The sequence below is a fragment of the Pantherophis guttatus genome, chromosome 1 (genome assembly GCF_059756535.1).
Source record: "Pantherophis guttatus breed Tessera chromosome 1, ASM5975653v1, whole genome shotgun sequence".
In the NCBI taxonomy this organism is placed as follows: domain Eukaryota; kingdom Metazoa; phylum Chordata; class Lepidosauria; order Squamata; family Colubridae; genus Pantherophis; species Pantherophis guttatus.
The window spans coordinates 17,494,132-17,510,217 of NC_142063.1; the positions used below are offsets into that span (position 1 = coordinate 17,494,132).

The 16,086-nt window shown below is 41.5% G+C and overlaps 1 protein-coding gene across 1 annotated transcript in view; it reads right to left on the reverse strand.

The window, feature by feature from the left end:
• The window catches only part of ZAP70 (zeta chain of T cell receptor associated protein kinase 70), a 45,779-nt gene extending 29,946 nt beyond the window's left edge, over positions 1–15,833 (reverse strand). Inside the window, exons 1-5 of the mRNA XM_034437758.3 lie at positions 15,717–15,833; positions 8,293–8,743; positions 5,981–6,141; positions 2,807–2,945; positions 1,768–1,849 (exon numbers count right to left, since the gene is read on the reverse strand). Of these exons, the coding sequence (XP_034293649.1) occupies positions 1,768–1,849; positions 2,807–2,945; positions 5,981–6,141; positions 8,293–8,694 (784 nt within the window). The 5' untranslated portion in view covers positions 8,695–8,743; positions 15,717–15,833. The remainder of the gene's footprint in view (positions 1–1,767; positions 1,850–2,806; positions 2,946–5,980; positions 6,142–8,292; positions 8,744–15,716) is intronic.
• Positions 15,834–16,086: the final 253 nt, after the last annotated feature.

Sequence of the window (16,086 nt, forward strand, 5' to 3'; positions counted from 1 at the left end):
TCAGAAAGGCAGTCCCAGAAATAACCTAGGCCCCGTGCCATGAAGAGTTACAACCACCCCAGTTACAACTGAATTGGAAAGATATTGGCAACCAGTGCAGTTTGCAGAGCAGATACATCATATGGGCTGACCAAGAAGGTATACAGGTAGTCCTCAACCACAACTGAGCCCAAAATTTCCATTGCTAAACAAGACAAAGGTTAAGTGATTTTTATCCCATTCTATGGCCTTTCCACAGTTATTAAGTGTATCACTGCAGTTGTTAAGTTAGTAACGCAGTTGTTAAGTGAATTTGCTTTCCCCTTGACTTCGCTTGTTAGACAGTCACAAAAGGGGATCACCCTGAGACATTGCAACCACCATACAGTAAATACATGCCAGTTGCCAAGCACCTGGATTTTGATCACGTGACCATGGGGATGCTGCAATGGTCATAAATGTGAAAAACTGTCGTAAGTCACTTTTTTCAGTGCCATTCTAATTTCAAACGGTCACTAAACAAATGGCTGTAAGCCAAGAACTACCTGTATAACTACCTGCCTGCTGTCGTGTATATAAACATCTATAAAATTGAATGCCCTGACTTATGGGGATAGGAATATGCATATGCAGCAAAAGAAACTCCTGGGACATTATTTTACCAATTACTGATAATTCCACATAGGTACAGAAGAAGCAAAGCCGGTTCTGAAGTTTTCGCGCACGAAAGTAAAATCAGCATAAGTAAAATCCCTGGCCCACCTATCAGTTACAGTCAATTTGTTTTGGGAAATGGTCTGAGCACCCTGGAACTTCCCCATTATTTGACCTTGGGCACTAGGACTTAGCCAGGCGACAGTCGGCTCTCTTGCATTCCACAGTTTCCTCCCAAGCCTCCCTTACATTTTACCCCTCCCTGTTTCTGTTGCGAGTCAGCCATGACACTTTAATTTTGAAGGCTGCCATAGTGCAATTTTAGAATATCTCCTGATCCACTGCCCTTCTGGACCACTGTTCTACCCATTTAATGCCAGTCAATTGTTATGGTCTGATTGACCAATCTAATTGCCAAAATAAATCCCAAACCCTCTAAAAAGGTAAAAGTAAAGGTTCCCTTCGTACATACGTGCTAGTCGTTCCCGACTCTAGGGGGCAGTGCTCATCTCCGTTTCAAAGCCGAAGAGCCAGCGCTGTCTGAAGACGTCTCCGTGATCATGTGGCCAGCATGACTAAACGCCAAAGGCGCACGGAACGCTGTTACCTTCCCACCAAAGGTGGTCCCTATTTTTCTACTTGCATTTTTTATGTGCTTTCAAACTGCTAGGTTGGAAGAAGTAACAGGAGCTCATCCCATTACCCGGCACTAGAGTTTCGAACCACTGAACTGCTGACCTTTCAATCAAAAAAGCTCAGCGTCTTAGCCACTGAGCCACCACGTCCCTTTTTCCCAAACCCTCTAATTTATGCCAAATCCATATAGTGGTATAGTGGAGCCTTCTAGATGTGTGGACAATCAGTTTCCAGATTCCCATAGCCAATATGATTTTTTTCCCTTGTTACCATGCTAGGGGAGGAAATTGGGGGAGTTGAAACCTATAACATCTGGAGGATGTTGTTAGCTTATAAAAATCCTGAGACCATCCTTTTCTGCAGATCTTTTTGTTAAAAACTGTAATACAATCTTTAAGGAATATAGATTTCATGATAACTAAAACATATACACAGGGAAGGAAATAACTAGACTTGCCAATCCTTTTCTCAGGGATAGGAGAGAATTTAAAATCTTACCTGATTGCATTTCAGGATTTGGGGCGCATTCCTTCAGATAATAGATAAGGCCATCAGGTTTGAGTTTGAGGTACTCAACCAGCTGGTGAAAGAATTTTGAAGGAGAAGAACATCAAGAGGAGAGAGATGGAATGGAATGGAATGGAATGGAATGGAATGGAAGAAGAGAAGAGAAGAGAAGAGAAGAGAAGAGAAGAGAAGAGAAGAGAAGAGAAGAGAAGAGAAGAGAAGAGAAAAAACATTATTGTCACTTTAAATGTACACTAATCAGCATAAAATTAAAATGAAATTTCGTTGCATTCAGCTCTCCAAAGGTAACCTACCTTAGAAAGGATGGAAGGCTGAGTCAACCTTGAGCCTGGCAAGATTCGATCTTACTTTAATTGCAGACAGTTGGTGTTAAATTATAGTGCTCTGTCTGTTGAGCTATCCAGGCTCCTTACATTAGTAACGTGGTTCTTAAGTGAATATCTTTCCCATTGACTTTGCCTATCGGAAGGTCACAAAAGGTGAACACATGATCACGCTGGGACATTGTAACAGTGAGAAATATGAACCAGTTGCCAAGCGAATTTTGATCATGTGACTGTGGGAATGCTGTAATGGTCATAAGTATGAAAAACAGTCATAAGTCACTTTTTTCAGTGCTGTTGTAACTTCAAACGGTCGCTAAACGAACAGTTGGAAGCCAAGGACTACCTGTAACTATGATACGGCCAACACACAACATGCCCACTCACTCCTATACAAAGGGATGGATCTTGGCTTCATCCCACTTTGATTGGTAAGTTTTTCCCACTTACCAACCAGAGAGCCAATAATAGTTGCTTCTAGCACCAGGCTAGAAAGTGGGAGACTATGAATTCTAGTTCTGCCTTAAACATGAAAGCCAACTGAATGACTTTGAACTAATCACTCTCTCTCAGCCCAATTCACCTCACAGGAGGAGGAAGGTATGTCCACCGCCTTGGGTTATTTGTAAACATAATAAAGGTGGGATATAAATAAACAAACCACTCAGTCTTCGCTGCAATCTCACCTGCCACAGCGTATCAAATTTGGTTCCTTCTTCCACAGAGTATTTCCCTGATTTTCCTTGTCCTATTCGATAGTGGTAAATAGTCTTTCCGTATACAAGGGAGAGGGCGTAGCTTCCTTGTTCTTTCTTTTGTCTCAACCTGATAGGAAAGGGAGAGGTCACTAAGTGAACTATTGTAAGTCAATGTACCTGTGCTTCATTTTTTTTTTTCAAATCTCGTAGTGTTAAACTAGGTAGCATCATAAACATCAACAGCACTAATGATGTTCCCTAGTTTATTAATGAAACATCTGTTGCAGGAAAACAACTAAGTTCTGAGAGCACCAAGGATCACACATTATATATCCACGCTTAACAAGGTTACAGTCAGCAGTGTGATTCAGCCGGTTCGAGCCAGTTGGGGCGAACCGGTAGTTAAATTGCTGGCTGGCCCCGCCCCTTCCAGGAGTCCCCACGCACCCCATTTTTGCTCCCAGGCGGCTTCAGGGAGGCCTCCTAGGCCCCAAATGGGTTGCGGGGTGTGTGTAGTGCACCCCGCCCCCATGGCCTGTTTTTGCTCCCAGGAGGCTTCAGGGAGGCATCCTAGGCCCAAAATTGGGTGTGGGGGGATGCAGCGTGGCCCCCCCCAATGCCCTTTTTTGCTCCCAGGTGGGTGCAGGAGGCAGAGTGCTGCCCAGAGGGCACCCCCTGGCCATGCCCACCATGGCCATGCCCACACAGTCGGTCATTAGGGCAGAGAACCAGTTGTTAAATTATTTGAATCCCACCACTGGTTACAGTATTGCACCAATCAATTATGTCTGCTGTAGGCAAAACATTTCATACATAAAATTTTAATGTTAGACTGCAGAAGATAAGATTTTAACATAATGGAGGGCAAAAAAGGAATATTTTGGTTTATATCACTTTGAAAATATAATATAAAATATATCACTTTGAAAATGTAAATATATGTTATTTGCATTTAAATGCAAACTTAATCAGTTTTGCTCCCTTCCTTAGGAAGCACTGAGAGATTCTCCAGCAAAAAAAAATATACAAGCCCACTTTAGATACGGTGATTTCTCAGTTCAAATTTAATTTCCCATGAAATGCCTCCAGGCCTGTCATTTGACTTTCTCAAAATGCCTTGGAACTGGATGCTCTCAGGATATTTTGGACTGTTGACAGAATGAGATTTATTGGAATCACTAGAAAAACCATTGAGAAACTGCTGCCAAAGCAGTTTTTAGAAAGACGTGACCATTTTTAGAAAACTAGCTCCCTGGAGATGTAAATAAGTATAGTATAAACAGTAATTGTATATATAAAAACAGAGGTGCATATTTTCATTACAAATCCTGGTAACTGATATTTTGAAAAAGCTAATGACAAAGCTGGCTTGGATATTGCCTGATAGTATATTCCAAAATCCTGGAATATCATGGTTTTCTGTCGTAGAAAGTTCAGTTTCTTTTAAACAATTATGAAATAAATTCTAATTTTAAGGGATTATTTTGGCATTTTTCAACTGATTCAAATATATCTTGCAAACCAAAGTATTTTAATGACTGCAGTTACACCAATTTTAATGAATGTTTATACATTAAATACTGTTTGTGTTTTGTGTACATCAAACATAAAATCAATCATTTATAACAAAGACAAAATAAATCCCTGGTGAGTCTAATCCCTGATGGAACAGAATAGAACGATCTATTCAATGAGGCAACCCCTGAATCAGAGTTAATTGGATGTCTATTATTCATCAATCCACAATATGTAAATATGACATTTAAGCCTTTGGCTGTGGTTTATATCATCTATAATTATTCACAGCGGAATTTGATCTAAAGAATGCAAGCTTTGGTTGAGCTCTACTGCCCTGAGATTTCATATATTACTTTACACATGGTTTGATACAGGTAGTCCTCAACTTACCACCACAATTGAGCCCAAAACACCTGTTGTTAAGTGAATTTTGCCCGTTTTACAAATGTTCTGGCCACAGTTAAGTGAAACACTGAAATTAAGTTAGTAACATAGTTGTTAAGTGAATCTGGCTTCCCCATTGACTTTGCTTGTCAGAAGGTGGCAAAAAGTGATCACATGACCCTGGGATTTTTTTTTTGTCACGGTTGTTAAACAAATCACCATGGTTGTTAAATGAATCATGTGGTTGTTCAACAAACCCAGCTTCCCGCATTGACTTCGCTTGTCAGAAGATGGCTGGGAAGGTTGCAAATGCTGATCACATGACCCCAGAATGCTGAAACCATTGTAAATATATATATATATATATACAGTTGCCAACCACCCAAATTTTGATCACATGACTGTGGGGATTCTGAGAAAGTTGCAAGCCACGAGTCATAAGCCACTTTTTCAGCACCGTTGTAACTCTGAATGGTCAATAAATAGAATGGCTGTAAGTCAAAGACTGCCTATAGCCAAGACTGACTTAGCCAAAATGTAGAATCATAGAATAAAATAGAGCTGGAAGGGGCCTTGGAGGTCTTCTAGTCCAGCCCCTTGCTCAAGCAGGAGAACCTATACCCATGATGGCGAGCCTAGGGCACGCGTGCCAGAGGTGGCACGTGGAGCCGTATCAGTAGGCACGCGAGCGTTACCCTAGCTCAGCTCCAGTGTGCATGTGTGCGCCGGCCAGCTGATTTTCGGGCCTTCAGGGCCCACCGGAAGTTGGGAAACAGGCTGTTTCTGGCCTCCAGAGGGCCTCTAGGGAGATGGGGAAGGCAGTTTTCACCCTCCCCAGGCTCCTAGAAAGCCTCTGGAGCCTGGGGAGAGTGAAAAATAGTCCCACCGTGCCATCGTGTGCCAAAAGTGGGGGGGGTCGCGCGTGCATGGGTGGGTGGGTGGGACGCATTGAATTATGGGTGTGGGCACGCACATGCGCGACCCCCCGCACTTCCCCCACTTTTGGCACGCAACGGCAAAAAGGTTAGCCCTCACTGACCTATACCATCTCACACATGTGACTGTCCAGTCTCTTCTTAAAAACCTCCAGTGATGAAGCGCCCACGATTTCTGAAGACAAGCTGTGCCACTGGTTAATTGTCTTTACTGTGTGCAAATTGGTGTCTTAAATATGAATGTGAAACTGCAGGTAGTGGGGAGAAAAATATTTCTCCAGAACTAAAGGGGAATTTTTTCCCCCCTGCATCCTTAAATGCTTACAGGAATTTCCCATCAGGCTGTGCTCCTGAGTAGAGCCGGCTCTCTGCTTGCTCTCTGGAGATGGGGCCATGATACCAAGGCATTTTCTCGTGAGCTGTGGTGGCCAAGAGTTTCTCCACTTGAGGTGCTTGGCTTATGATGGCTACTTCAAGATTTTCTCCCTGTAAAAAAAGAAGAGGGGAAGAGAATTTATCTTTCGCATTTTTGGGAATTGTTAAAACATGGGAGATCAGTAACAACGGAATGGAAACTTTGCTTTTTTCAGCCTAAAATATATTTAGATAAATGGATACGTTTCAATCTAGCGTTTTCCTCAGCAATCTGAATTTAAAAAGTTGGAGGTGGGGTGGGGGTGGGGCACAACGTAGAATAATATTTCAGTGCAAAACTAATTTACCGCCAACCCTAAACCTGAGAGTTTAATTTCTACCGTTAAATTCAGTGCAAAAGAGGAAAGGATCAGGTCTGGGTTCTACTTACCTTTACTACCGGTTCACAACGGGATCACATACGCGCGCTCGCTTCGCTCACACATGCACCTTGCTTCTGCGCATGTGCAGATCGCTGATGACAACATCCAGGGCAGTGGGCGGGGCCTCCCAGCGGTTTTACTGCCGGTTCTTGCGAACCGGTCCGAACCGGGGGCAACCCACCACTGGAAAGGATATCCTGGAGTTATACATTCTACCTAAAAATGATACAAATTCAGTGTTTTGGAATGGTATGATTCTTAAAATGAGGAATCAAACCTTTCCAAAACACTGAATTTATATATATATATATATATATATCATGTTTCCCCAAAAATAAGACTCTGCCTTATATTTTTTTGAACCCTTTATTTTTGAGGAGGTTTTATTATTTTGGGGTGTGTGGAGCAAGATAGGGCTCCTCTTGCCGTCTTGCCTGATTTTTAGCTTTGTCTCCCTAACCCTAACCAAAGGAAATGGCGGGCACCGGCTGTGCATGCGGTTAAATATCTTGGGGGGGGCCCTTATTTTCATGCTTGCGCTCAAAAGCCCGATTGGGCTTATTATCAGGGGATATCTTATTTTTGCGGAAACAGGGTATTTTAGGAGGAATGTATAGATCCTAGAATATCCTTCCCTCTTTTGCATTAAACTGAATTAAATTGTAGAATTTAAACTGCAAGGTTTAGGGTTGGCGGTAAATTACTTTTGTACTGAAATATTCTTCTACGTTGTGCCCCAACCCTCCAAGTACATGGATTGCATTCATGTTACCATGGGGACACTGTGACAGTCGTAAGGACTGTCATAAGTCACCTCTTTCAGCACTGCCATAATTTTGAACTGTTGCTGAATAAATAGTCGTAAGTGAAGGACTACCTGTATCATTGCAGCTGGGCTTGGCAAATGCTGCCCCTCTGGAAGAATTTACTGGAAGGAAGCATCCTAAATCTTTTGGCTGCCCAAAATGGGTCATAACAGTTGTTTCACTATTTTAATTGATTACCAGATCCTCCTACTCAAACACAGCTGCTGTTTGTTAACACAGCCATGTTGTTTTTTTTCAAATTCAGAAACCTGAAAAAAGACATAGTGGCTTTAATAGGTAGCAAAGAGGAATTGAGCTCGTGTGACTTTCAAAACAGTTTTTCAAAACCATTTTCAAAATGTGCATAGCCCCTAAGGGGATGTATGTGTATATATATATATATATATGTCAGGGGTGAAATGTAAAATTTGTTACTACCAGTTCTGTGGGCGTGGCTTGGTGTATGTGTGTGGGGTAATGTGACTGAGTGGGCGTGGCCAACTTTTTTTTTTTTTTACTTTTAAAACCATTTTTTCTACAACCTCTTTGGCCAAAGAGGCTGTTAAAAAAATGCTTTTAAAAGCCTCTGACGATCCCAGCTGAGCCACGCGATCATCAGAGGCTTTTTTTAAAAAAAACTTTTAAAAGCATTTTTTCAGCCGAAGAGGTTGTAGAAAAAATGCTTTTAAAAATAATTTAAAAAAGCCTCTGATATTCGCTTGGCTCAGCTGGGCATGGGGGGAGGGGGCAGGGATTTTTGCTACCGGTTCTCCGAACCACCCGCCGCCCTCACTACCGGATCGGGTGATCCAATCCAAACCGGGAGCATTTCACCCCTGGTATATGTGTGTGTGTGTGTGTGTTGGGGGGCGGTGTATATGTGTGTATACTATCATATAAAATATAACATTACTGGGAATTTACTTTCGTCAATAGATGTTGGATTTTGTAAGCCATCTCTAAGGTAAAATTGTGCAACATATAAAAAGAAATAAATTCTCTAATGAAAAATAAAATCAAAAAAAGGCTCATACCTCCAAGTTCCATGTTTGACGGACGTATTCGCGAACCATATTCTCCCGGATGTTGTCAAAAATGCCCGGCTGGGGTTCCAGGCTATTAGGACGGTGGCAAGGCTTCCGTAAACTACAGCAAAGTCCATCTGGATCCTTGGAATAAAATTCGCAGAGCTCTTCAGGGCCGCAGTGTGCTTTCCCTCCAGAGATGGCAAAGGTCCCATTCATCTGACGCTCGATGGAGTAATGGTAGAACTGGAGTTTGTGCACCACAGAGAGGACGTAGCCGCCAAGATTGCGAAGGCACTGCCGCAGCAAGAATAGCCCATCCGACATCCCTGCCAGTTTGAGGTGATCCTCTGCTTCTGACCGGGAGATGCTGCCGAAGTAGAAAGGCAGATGGGCGGCTGGATTGGGCATCTGGAGAGCGTTGCTGGTTTCACCACAATATCCTGTAGTTTAAAGATGTCTAAAAGGAAAAGGTGAACATCACATGATTAACAAAAAAGAAAAAAGAAAATATATACCTGCCAAGGCACCTCTCCTTAGTTTCCTTTGGACAGAAAAGATACAATCTTCAGAAACAGAATTCACTTGTAGAAAGAGGACAGTAGCAGAATAAGTATGCTCTTATCCATCATTTTTCGATTATTTACCTTTTTTTTTTAAAAAAAAATATATCATATCTCAGAAAGCAGTTGTCCCTGGCAAACCTTTGAAGGCTGATTGATAGATGCAACACGGGAGTTTTGAGGATTAAGAACTCTGGGGGGATGGAGTAAAAATTATTTGAGTTATTTCTATATCCTCATACTTCCATTTGATGAGTTCCAATGGACAAAACTAGAGGAGGGGGAGGGGGGAAGAAGAGGAGGAGGAGGAGGAAGGAGAAGGAAGGAGAAGAAAGGAGGAGGAGGAGGAGGAGGAGGAGGAGGAGGAGGAGGAGAAGGGGAAGGGGAAGGGGAAGGGGAAAAAGAAGAAGAAGAAGAAGAAGAAGAAGAAGAAGAAGAAGAAGAAGAAGAAGAAGAAGAAGAAGAAGAAGAAGAAGAAGAAGAAGAAGAAGAAGAAGAAGAAGAAGAAGAAGTTGTTATTTATTATCTTACTATTCAGTGAGAAAATGGTGGACAGACTCAAGCTCCTAAACCACCAAAAGACTTTATAAAGAACCTGGTTTAAGCATAACCTGCTTGTTAGGACTTTCACATTCTCACCACATCATCATCCGGTCCAAAAACTATTTTTTTTTCTCTTCTTTTCAAAGTTAGAACAGCCATTTGTGACATTCTTAAGCAGGAAATTGTGGCAGGAAACCAGCCAGTGATGGCTGCAAGTAAACATAGCAGGTAGATTGTGTCTCGGTGGGTGTCTGGATTTTGCCCCCCTAGAGAGAAATATTTCACATACTCTTATCTACCGACAATACATTGAAGAAAAGTTATTTGTTGCGGTGAAGGAATCCTCTCAGGCAAAAGCAAAGATGTACAGATGCTTTAAAATCTCTGTAACAGTTTGTATTATTTGCCTCTTCTTTGATCTGGATGGTAAAATGTAAAATGACCGTCTTATTAAATGAGGTTAAAACTCCCCAGTTGTAACAACAGGCAAAGCACAGAACCAGAGCAACAATAGTATCTTCCCTCTTTTACACCCAGTCTCTTATATTTAGACTATTCATGGAGGTTCCATGCTACAACTACTGTATATATATTTTCCATCTATTTAAATCCCTGTAAAGTAGCAAAATGTAATCACTTTGAATAAAAGCCCCATACATAAATAGACTTCTGCTGTGTTGGCACAAGTATCTGAGCAATCCTAAATTTCTTTTTCCAGCAGTGGCCAACCCATAATGCTCTTTGGAATTTCATAAATTATTGAAGGCAAAAATTCCCTCTTGTTTTATTTTAAATGTCAATAGACACTGCAGGTTCTATTCAGTTAACACAGAGAAGAAAAAGAGCTTTGGGCATCTTTCAGATTTTTTTTTTTTTTTGCAATTTATTGTGCTGGGCAAGCAATTTTGTTTCCCCAGCTACAAACAAGATCTTCCTCAATTTACTTGCTTATATTTTACTTACATTCTACTTACTCCGTTATTTCCCAGAAACTCTATCCAATATATTCTATCTAGGATGGCTTAAAGGAACAATGTTATCAGTTGTAACAAAGCTGTAGTCGATCAGCAACAGATATGGAGGAATAGTTGAAAGCACGGGGAATGCTTATTTTCTCAAATTAAAACTCTTCAGAAAACATCTATCTGGCTTCATCCACAAATCCCACATCCAGACATGCCCTGGTAACTACTTTTGTAAGACTTCTTCCTTCCTTCCTTCCTTCCTTCCTTCCTTCCTTCCTTCCTTCCTTCCTTCCTTCCTTCCTTCCTTCTCTTTTTCCCTCCCTCCCTTCCTTCTTTCCGTCCCATACAGGTAGTCCTCAGGTTATGACCATAATTGAACCAGAATCTCAGTTGCTAAATTATGTAGTCATTAAGCAAGACGTCACACCACCAAACCTAATTTTACTACCATTTTTAGAATGGTTGTTAAGCAGACACTTTAAAAATCCGCTACCCTAAAAATCCTGGAGAGTTATTATTGCACATTGGTATGGACAATTCTGAGTTATTGGGATGAAATATAGAATGAACCTGTCCTCCCCCATGGTGGGGGTCTCACTAGTTCTTCACATATTCAAGCATACGTGATGGTACCCAAGCAAGTTTTATTTGTTTGTTTGTTTGTTTGTATATCAAATTTAGAAACTGCCCATCTCACTCACAGAGTGATTCTGAGCAGCCTGCAATTAAAACATAAAAACATTAAATGTTTATCCTCACTTTGCTTAGTATAAGATTAAGACTGATCTCATTGGATGTTGTCCCACAGAACCAGTGGTGGGTTCCTCCCGGTTTGGTCCGGTTCGGCCAAACCGGTAGCGGTGACGATATGACGTCACCGAACCGGTTCTCCCCCACCCCCCCACGTTATTCTTACCTTTTATTTGGTCCCACCCCCAATCTATTGCTGCCTCCTGAGTCCCAGCTGATGACTAGAGGGGAAAAAACTGTTTAAACTCTTGCCGTGGGGCTTCAAAGGGCCGTCCTACAGTTGATCAGTGTTAAAAACAAACAAATGAGTTGGGTCGTATGTGCGAGGACTGGTCGTAAGTGTGAGGACCTTCCAGCTAGCCACGCCCACCTGGTCACATGACCTCCAAGCCACACCCACAAAATAAGCCATGCCCACAGAACCGGTAGTAAAAAAAATTAGAACCCACCCCTGCACAGAACCCATACAGGAATTAGATAGGGAGTTTTAAACACCATCAGGGAGGACTCTGATTAGAAGAAACTTGTTAAGGAGAAATTTATTTATTTATTTATTTATTGAATTTATATTGCTGCCTATTCGCCCATGGCAACTCAAGGTGGCTTACAGAATATAAAACCACATTTAAAACAATAAAACTAATAAAAAGAATCAAATAAATTAATATAGTATAATATAATAAAATCACCCCCCACCCCGGCGACAGCAGATCACATGAGCCATTTAATGGGCTCCATCCTGCTCTGGGTTCCCCAGACCCACTGGCAGAACCAGATCTTCAGCGCCTTCTGAAAGAGAATTAGAGTGGGGGCCATTCTAATCTCTGGGGGAAATGATGTTCCTGTTGTGGCTCCGTTACCTGAGCCTGTGTCATCGGCAGGAGAGGACTCCGAGAGTGAAGGAGACGAGTTGGCAAGGCCTCCCTCTCCAGGACCCTCCTCTCTGGCAATGCCTTCGGTGTCCGCCGAAGATCAAGAGATAGGGCTGGGGCCAAGCATGTCCACGCAGCCACAGGTGGACAGTAATGAGGGAGATGAGTCTTGGCTGGATCCTCGGCAGCGTCGCAGAGATAAGCGCATGCAACAGAAGAAGAGGCGTGCCAGAGATTAAGCTGAGTCACTGGACCACACCCCACAGGGTATAAAAGGGGGTGAGGTGGCCATTCAGACACTGTGATGGACAAAACTAACTACTATCGAGTCACATTGCATCTTTGGAAACATTATCTGCCTTGGATTTAATTATGGACTGGACAATTCTTGAACTGTGTGTATCTTGTTTATGAGTAAAGTTCTTGGCAAGCAGCTACTGGCCAAGCCTCTTATCGGAAGAATTTGTTGTCTGCCAGTTTATTTAACCCCCGTGCGTGTCTGAGATGGGGACAGAACAATTCCAGAGAGAGGGGGCCACTATGGAGAAGGCCCTTCTTCTGGGTCCCAGCAGGTGTATCTCCCTCGGGGATGGGACCCGCATCATTCCCTGCCTCCCCACTCTGATGGGTCAGGTAGATGTGACCGGCAAGAGACGGTCCCTCAGATAACCTAGTCCCAAGCCATGAACAGCTTTAAAGGTGACAACAAGCACCTTGAATTGCACCCGGAAGAAAATCGGCAACAAATGCAGCTCCCGCAGGAGAGGTGATGCATGTGCACACCGGAGTCTGCACAAAACCATGCAGATCGTTGCATTTTGCACCAACTGGAGCTTCTGGATGCTCTTCAAGGGCAGCCACATGTAGAGCATGTTGCAATAGTCAAGACTGGAAGTGACTAGGGCATGACTGTTACTGTGAGTAAGGACCGTTGGCCCAGGAAAGGGAGTAACTGGTGCACAACCTGCAGTTGCGCAAAGGCCCTCCTGGCCATGACCGCCATCTGCTCTTTGAGCAGGAGTGGTGAGTCCATGAGAACCCCCAGATTATGCATAGGGTCTGTTTGGGATAATGCCACTCCATCCAAGACCAAAGGTGGCAATTCTCCCTGAGCCAATGAACCCCGTCTGAATTTTTTGTCACATGACCATAGGGATGCTGCAAACATTGTAACTGTAAAAATTGGCCATAAATCACTTTTTTCACTGTTGTTGTAACTTTGTTCGGTCACTAAGTGAACTGTTGTAAGTCGAGAACTACCTGTATACTGTTTTTAATATTTCATAAGATATAGAATAAGATAGATAGATAGATAGATAGATAGATAGATAGATAGATAGATAGATAGATAGATAGATAGGAGAGAGTGAGAAACATAGATGGGGCACATACAGACTATTACATATCCATGTTATGCTTGGATTGCAATATATTGTAATGGTATGTGAGAATGACTGTGGGAGACAGAAGGAAGAACTGCAGCCTAGACAATATTCTGGGAAATGAAACCTGTGTCTGAAGCATAAAGGATGGGGAAAGCATCTCAGAAGGGACCCTCTCTAGTTTTCAGGAAAGTAAAAGCAAGGACAGGAGGGGTACTTTCAGATTTGCAAGATTCTGTTAATGCAACCCTACAATAAAAATAAAGTTAGTAATCACGATCATACTTTTAGTCTGGACTACTTCAAAGGGCTAACTTATGTACATTTACATGCTGGCATATGTTGGCGTTCAGAAACAAAAAATCTTCCTGATACTTTTGGAAATTACTAGTCACAAAGGATTTTACTTGACAGCTGCTACGGTTCAAAAGCAGAGCATAGTACGATCTCGATTTGAAACTATGGAGAGTTACTATGTACACAGACAAAACTACACACTGCCTTGATCTAGAATCCAACTTGTTATTAGCAATTTCCTAAATTCTGAACTAGGCGATTTTGTGGTGCCCTTTTAGTTCTCCACAAAAGAATAATTGCTATGCTGGATCAGGCCAATGATTCATTGTAGGGACTTTCTCAAATATTAAGTTACCATTCCCTCTGCTCCTCCTTGAGTCAGCAGAACACTAAACAGACATAAAACACGCTGTCCCTGTTGCCAGTCCATTTCCTGACTTTATGGTTTATTTTCCAAATTGTATCCCCAACTTCCCTCCAAGCTAACGGGTAACCAAACCTAACAGAACTTACTCAACTTGAGAACCTCCTTAGACAGTGAAGAAATGAGAAAAGACAGCTTTATCACTGGGGTGCAGCTAAGGATAATTGAAGCCTATCATACTCATGAGATAGATCATAGAAATACAGTGGAGAAAAAGGGTTGCTTTTCCTAAGAAAGGTGAAAACAGTTACCTGAAAATTCAACCTTTAGGAAAAAAGTATATTTTTAAAAAACATATTTAAAAATTTAGGTAATTTAAATAGAATAGAATTTATTGGCCAAGTGTGATTGGACACAAAAGGAATTTGTCTTTGGTGCATATGCTCTCAGTGTACATAAAGAAAAAATAAAATATATTCGTCAAGACTCATAAGATACAACACTTAGTGATAGTCATAGGATACTAATAAGCAATCAAATCATACTAGGAAACAATAAAAAGCAATATAAGTTGTAAAGATGCAAGTATAGCCATAAGTGGGAAGAGATAGATACTAGTAAGGATGAGAATAATAATAATAATACAGTCTTAGTAGTTAATTTGACAGTGGGAATTAGTTGTTAAGCAGAGTGATGGCATTCGGGAAAAAACTGTCCTTGTGTCTTGTTGATCTGCTGTGCAGAGCCCTATAGTGTCATTTTGAGGGTAGAAGTTGAAACAATTTATGTCCAGGATGCGAGGGGTCTGTAGATATTTTCATAGCCCTCTTTTTGACTCGTGTAGTATACAGGTCCTCAATGGAAGGACATTGAATAGGACATTAAAATTTACACTATTTATATAGTATATAAAATAAATTGGAAAGAAATTTGGTAGGCATAAAATATAGATCAACCAATTCAGGAAATAGTAGGCCATGGGGAGGGAAACTCTTCTGAGCTATTCCTATATCTCTTAAGGAGGATTCCTCACTTATAAATGGTACTACACTCCGGCTCAGAAAAGTTACAAAATCACATGCTTCCCAAATGTCTGGAAAAGGAACAAAAAGTTCCTTTTTGTCTGGATGGACAAAAAGGAACTTATTTACATCTTTGATGAGAACGCCCTAAAATAAAAATCTTTTGGAATAATAAGATACATGAAATAATTAACTGTATTAAGTCCAAACTATTTGTAGGAGAAGTAAAATTAAGTTTGTTGTCTATCTGTTCGGGGTTAAGTTTGAGAACTATATGAAAGCATAAGTTAACTACTTTGCTGACAGCAGCCAAATAGTCAATAACTCACTATTAGAAATCAAATTCTTCCTCATCCCTTGACAAATAGTTAAATAAACTCTGGCATTTGATACCTATGAAAAATTAACACATAAAAGGAGATGATTTTAAGAATATGCATACCTCCCCCCCAATTTTTAAGACTTGTGGCATTTCTCCTAACAGTACAAAACGAAAAAGAAAGAAGATCGCTAAACCATGAATAAGCCATAGTTTGTAGTAAATGAAAAATGGTCCTTGATCATTACATGTTCGCTTGTCAAATGTTATCAAACAGAGACCCAGAATTCAGAATGAGAAATGGAATTGAGGTTTAGCAACTGCTACCCTTTTGTTTCATCTCCAGATAATCTTACCTGATTTAAAAAAAAAAAACGGGTAGACAAAATAGGCCTTCCTTCAGACTTTTTCTTCTTTTCACGGAACCAATCAAAAAAAAGACCATGCAGTTGGAGATGCTCTCTGTCTCACAGCAGAACAGCAGGCGTTTGGGTGGCCATGTGGGCAGAACGGAGCTGTTTGCCCTCAAAAAGCAGACTGCACCTGTGACGTCACTGGGAGGCTTCACTTTCAAGTGAAAACCTGATTTCCTCCTTACCGAAACAGGAAAGTTTGAAAGGAGCACATTTAGATGAATGCAAACGGAATTCGTGATGCTCTGAAGAATACAACCGTCACCTTAAAACACATTTGTCATTTCCTTCACCAACAGGGCATCTGTACTTT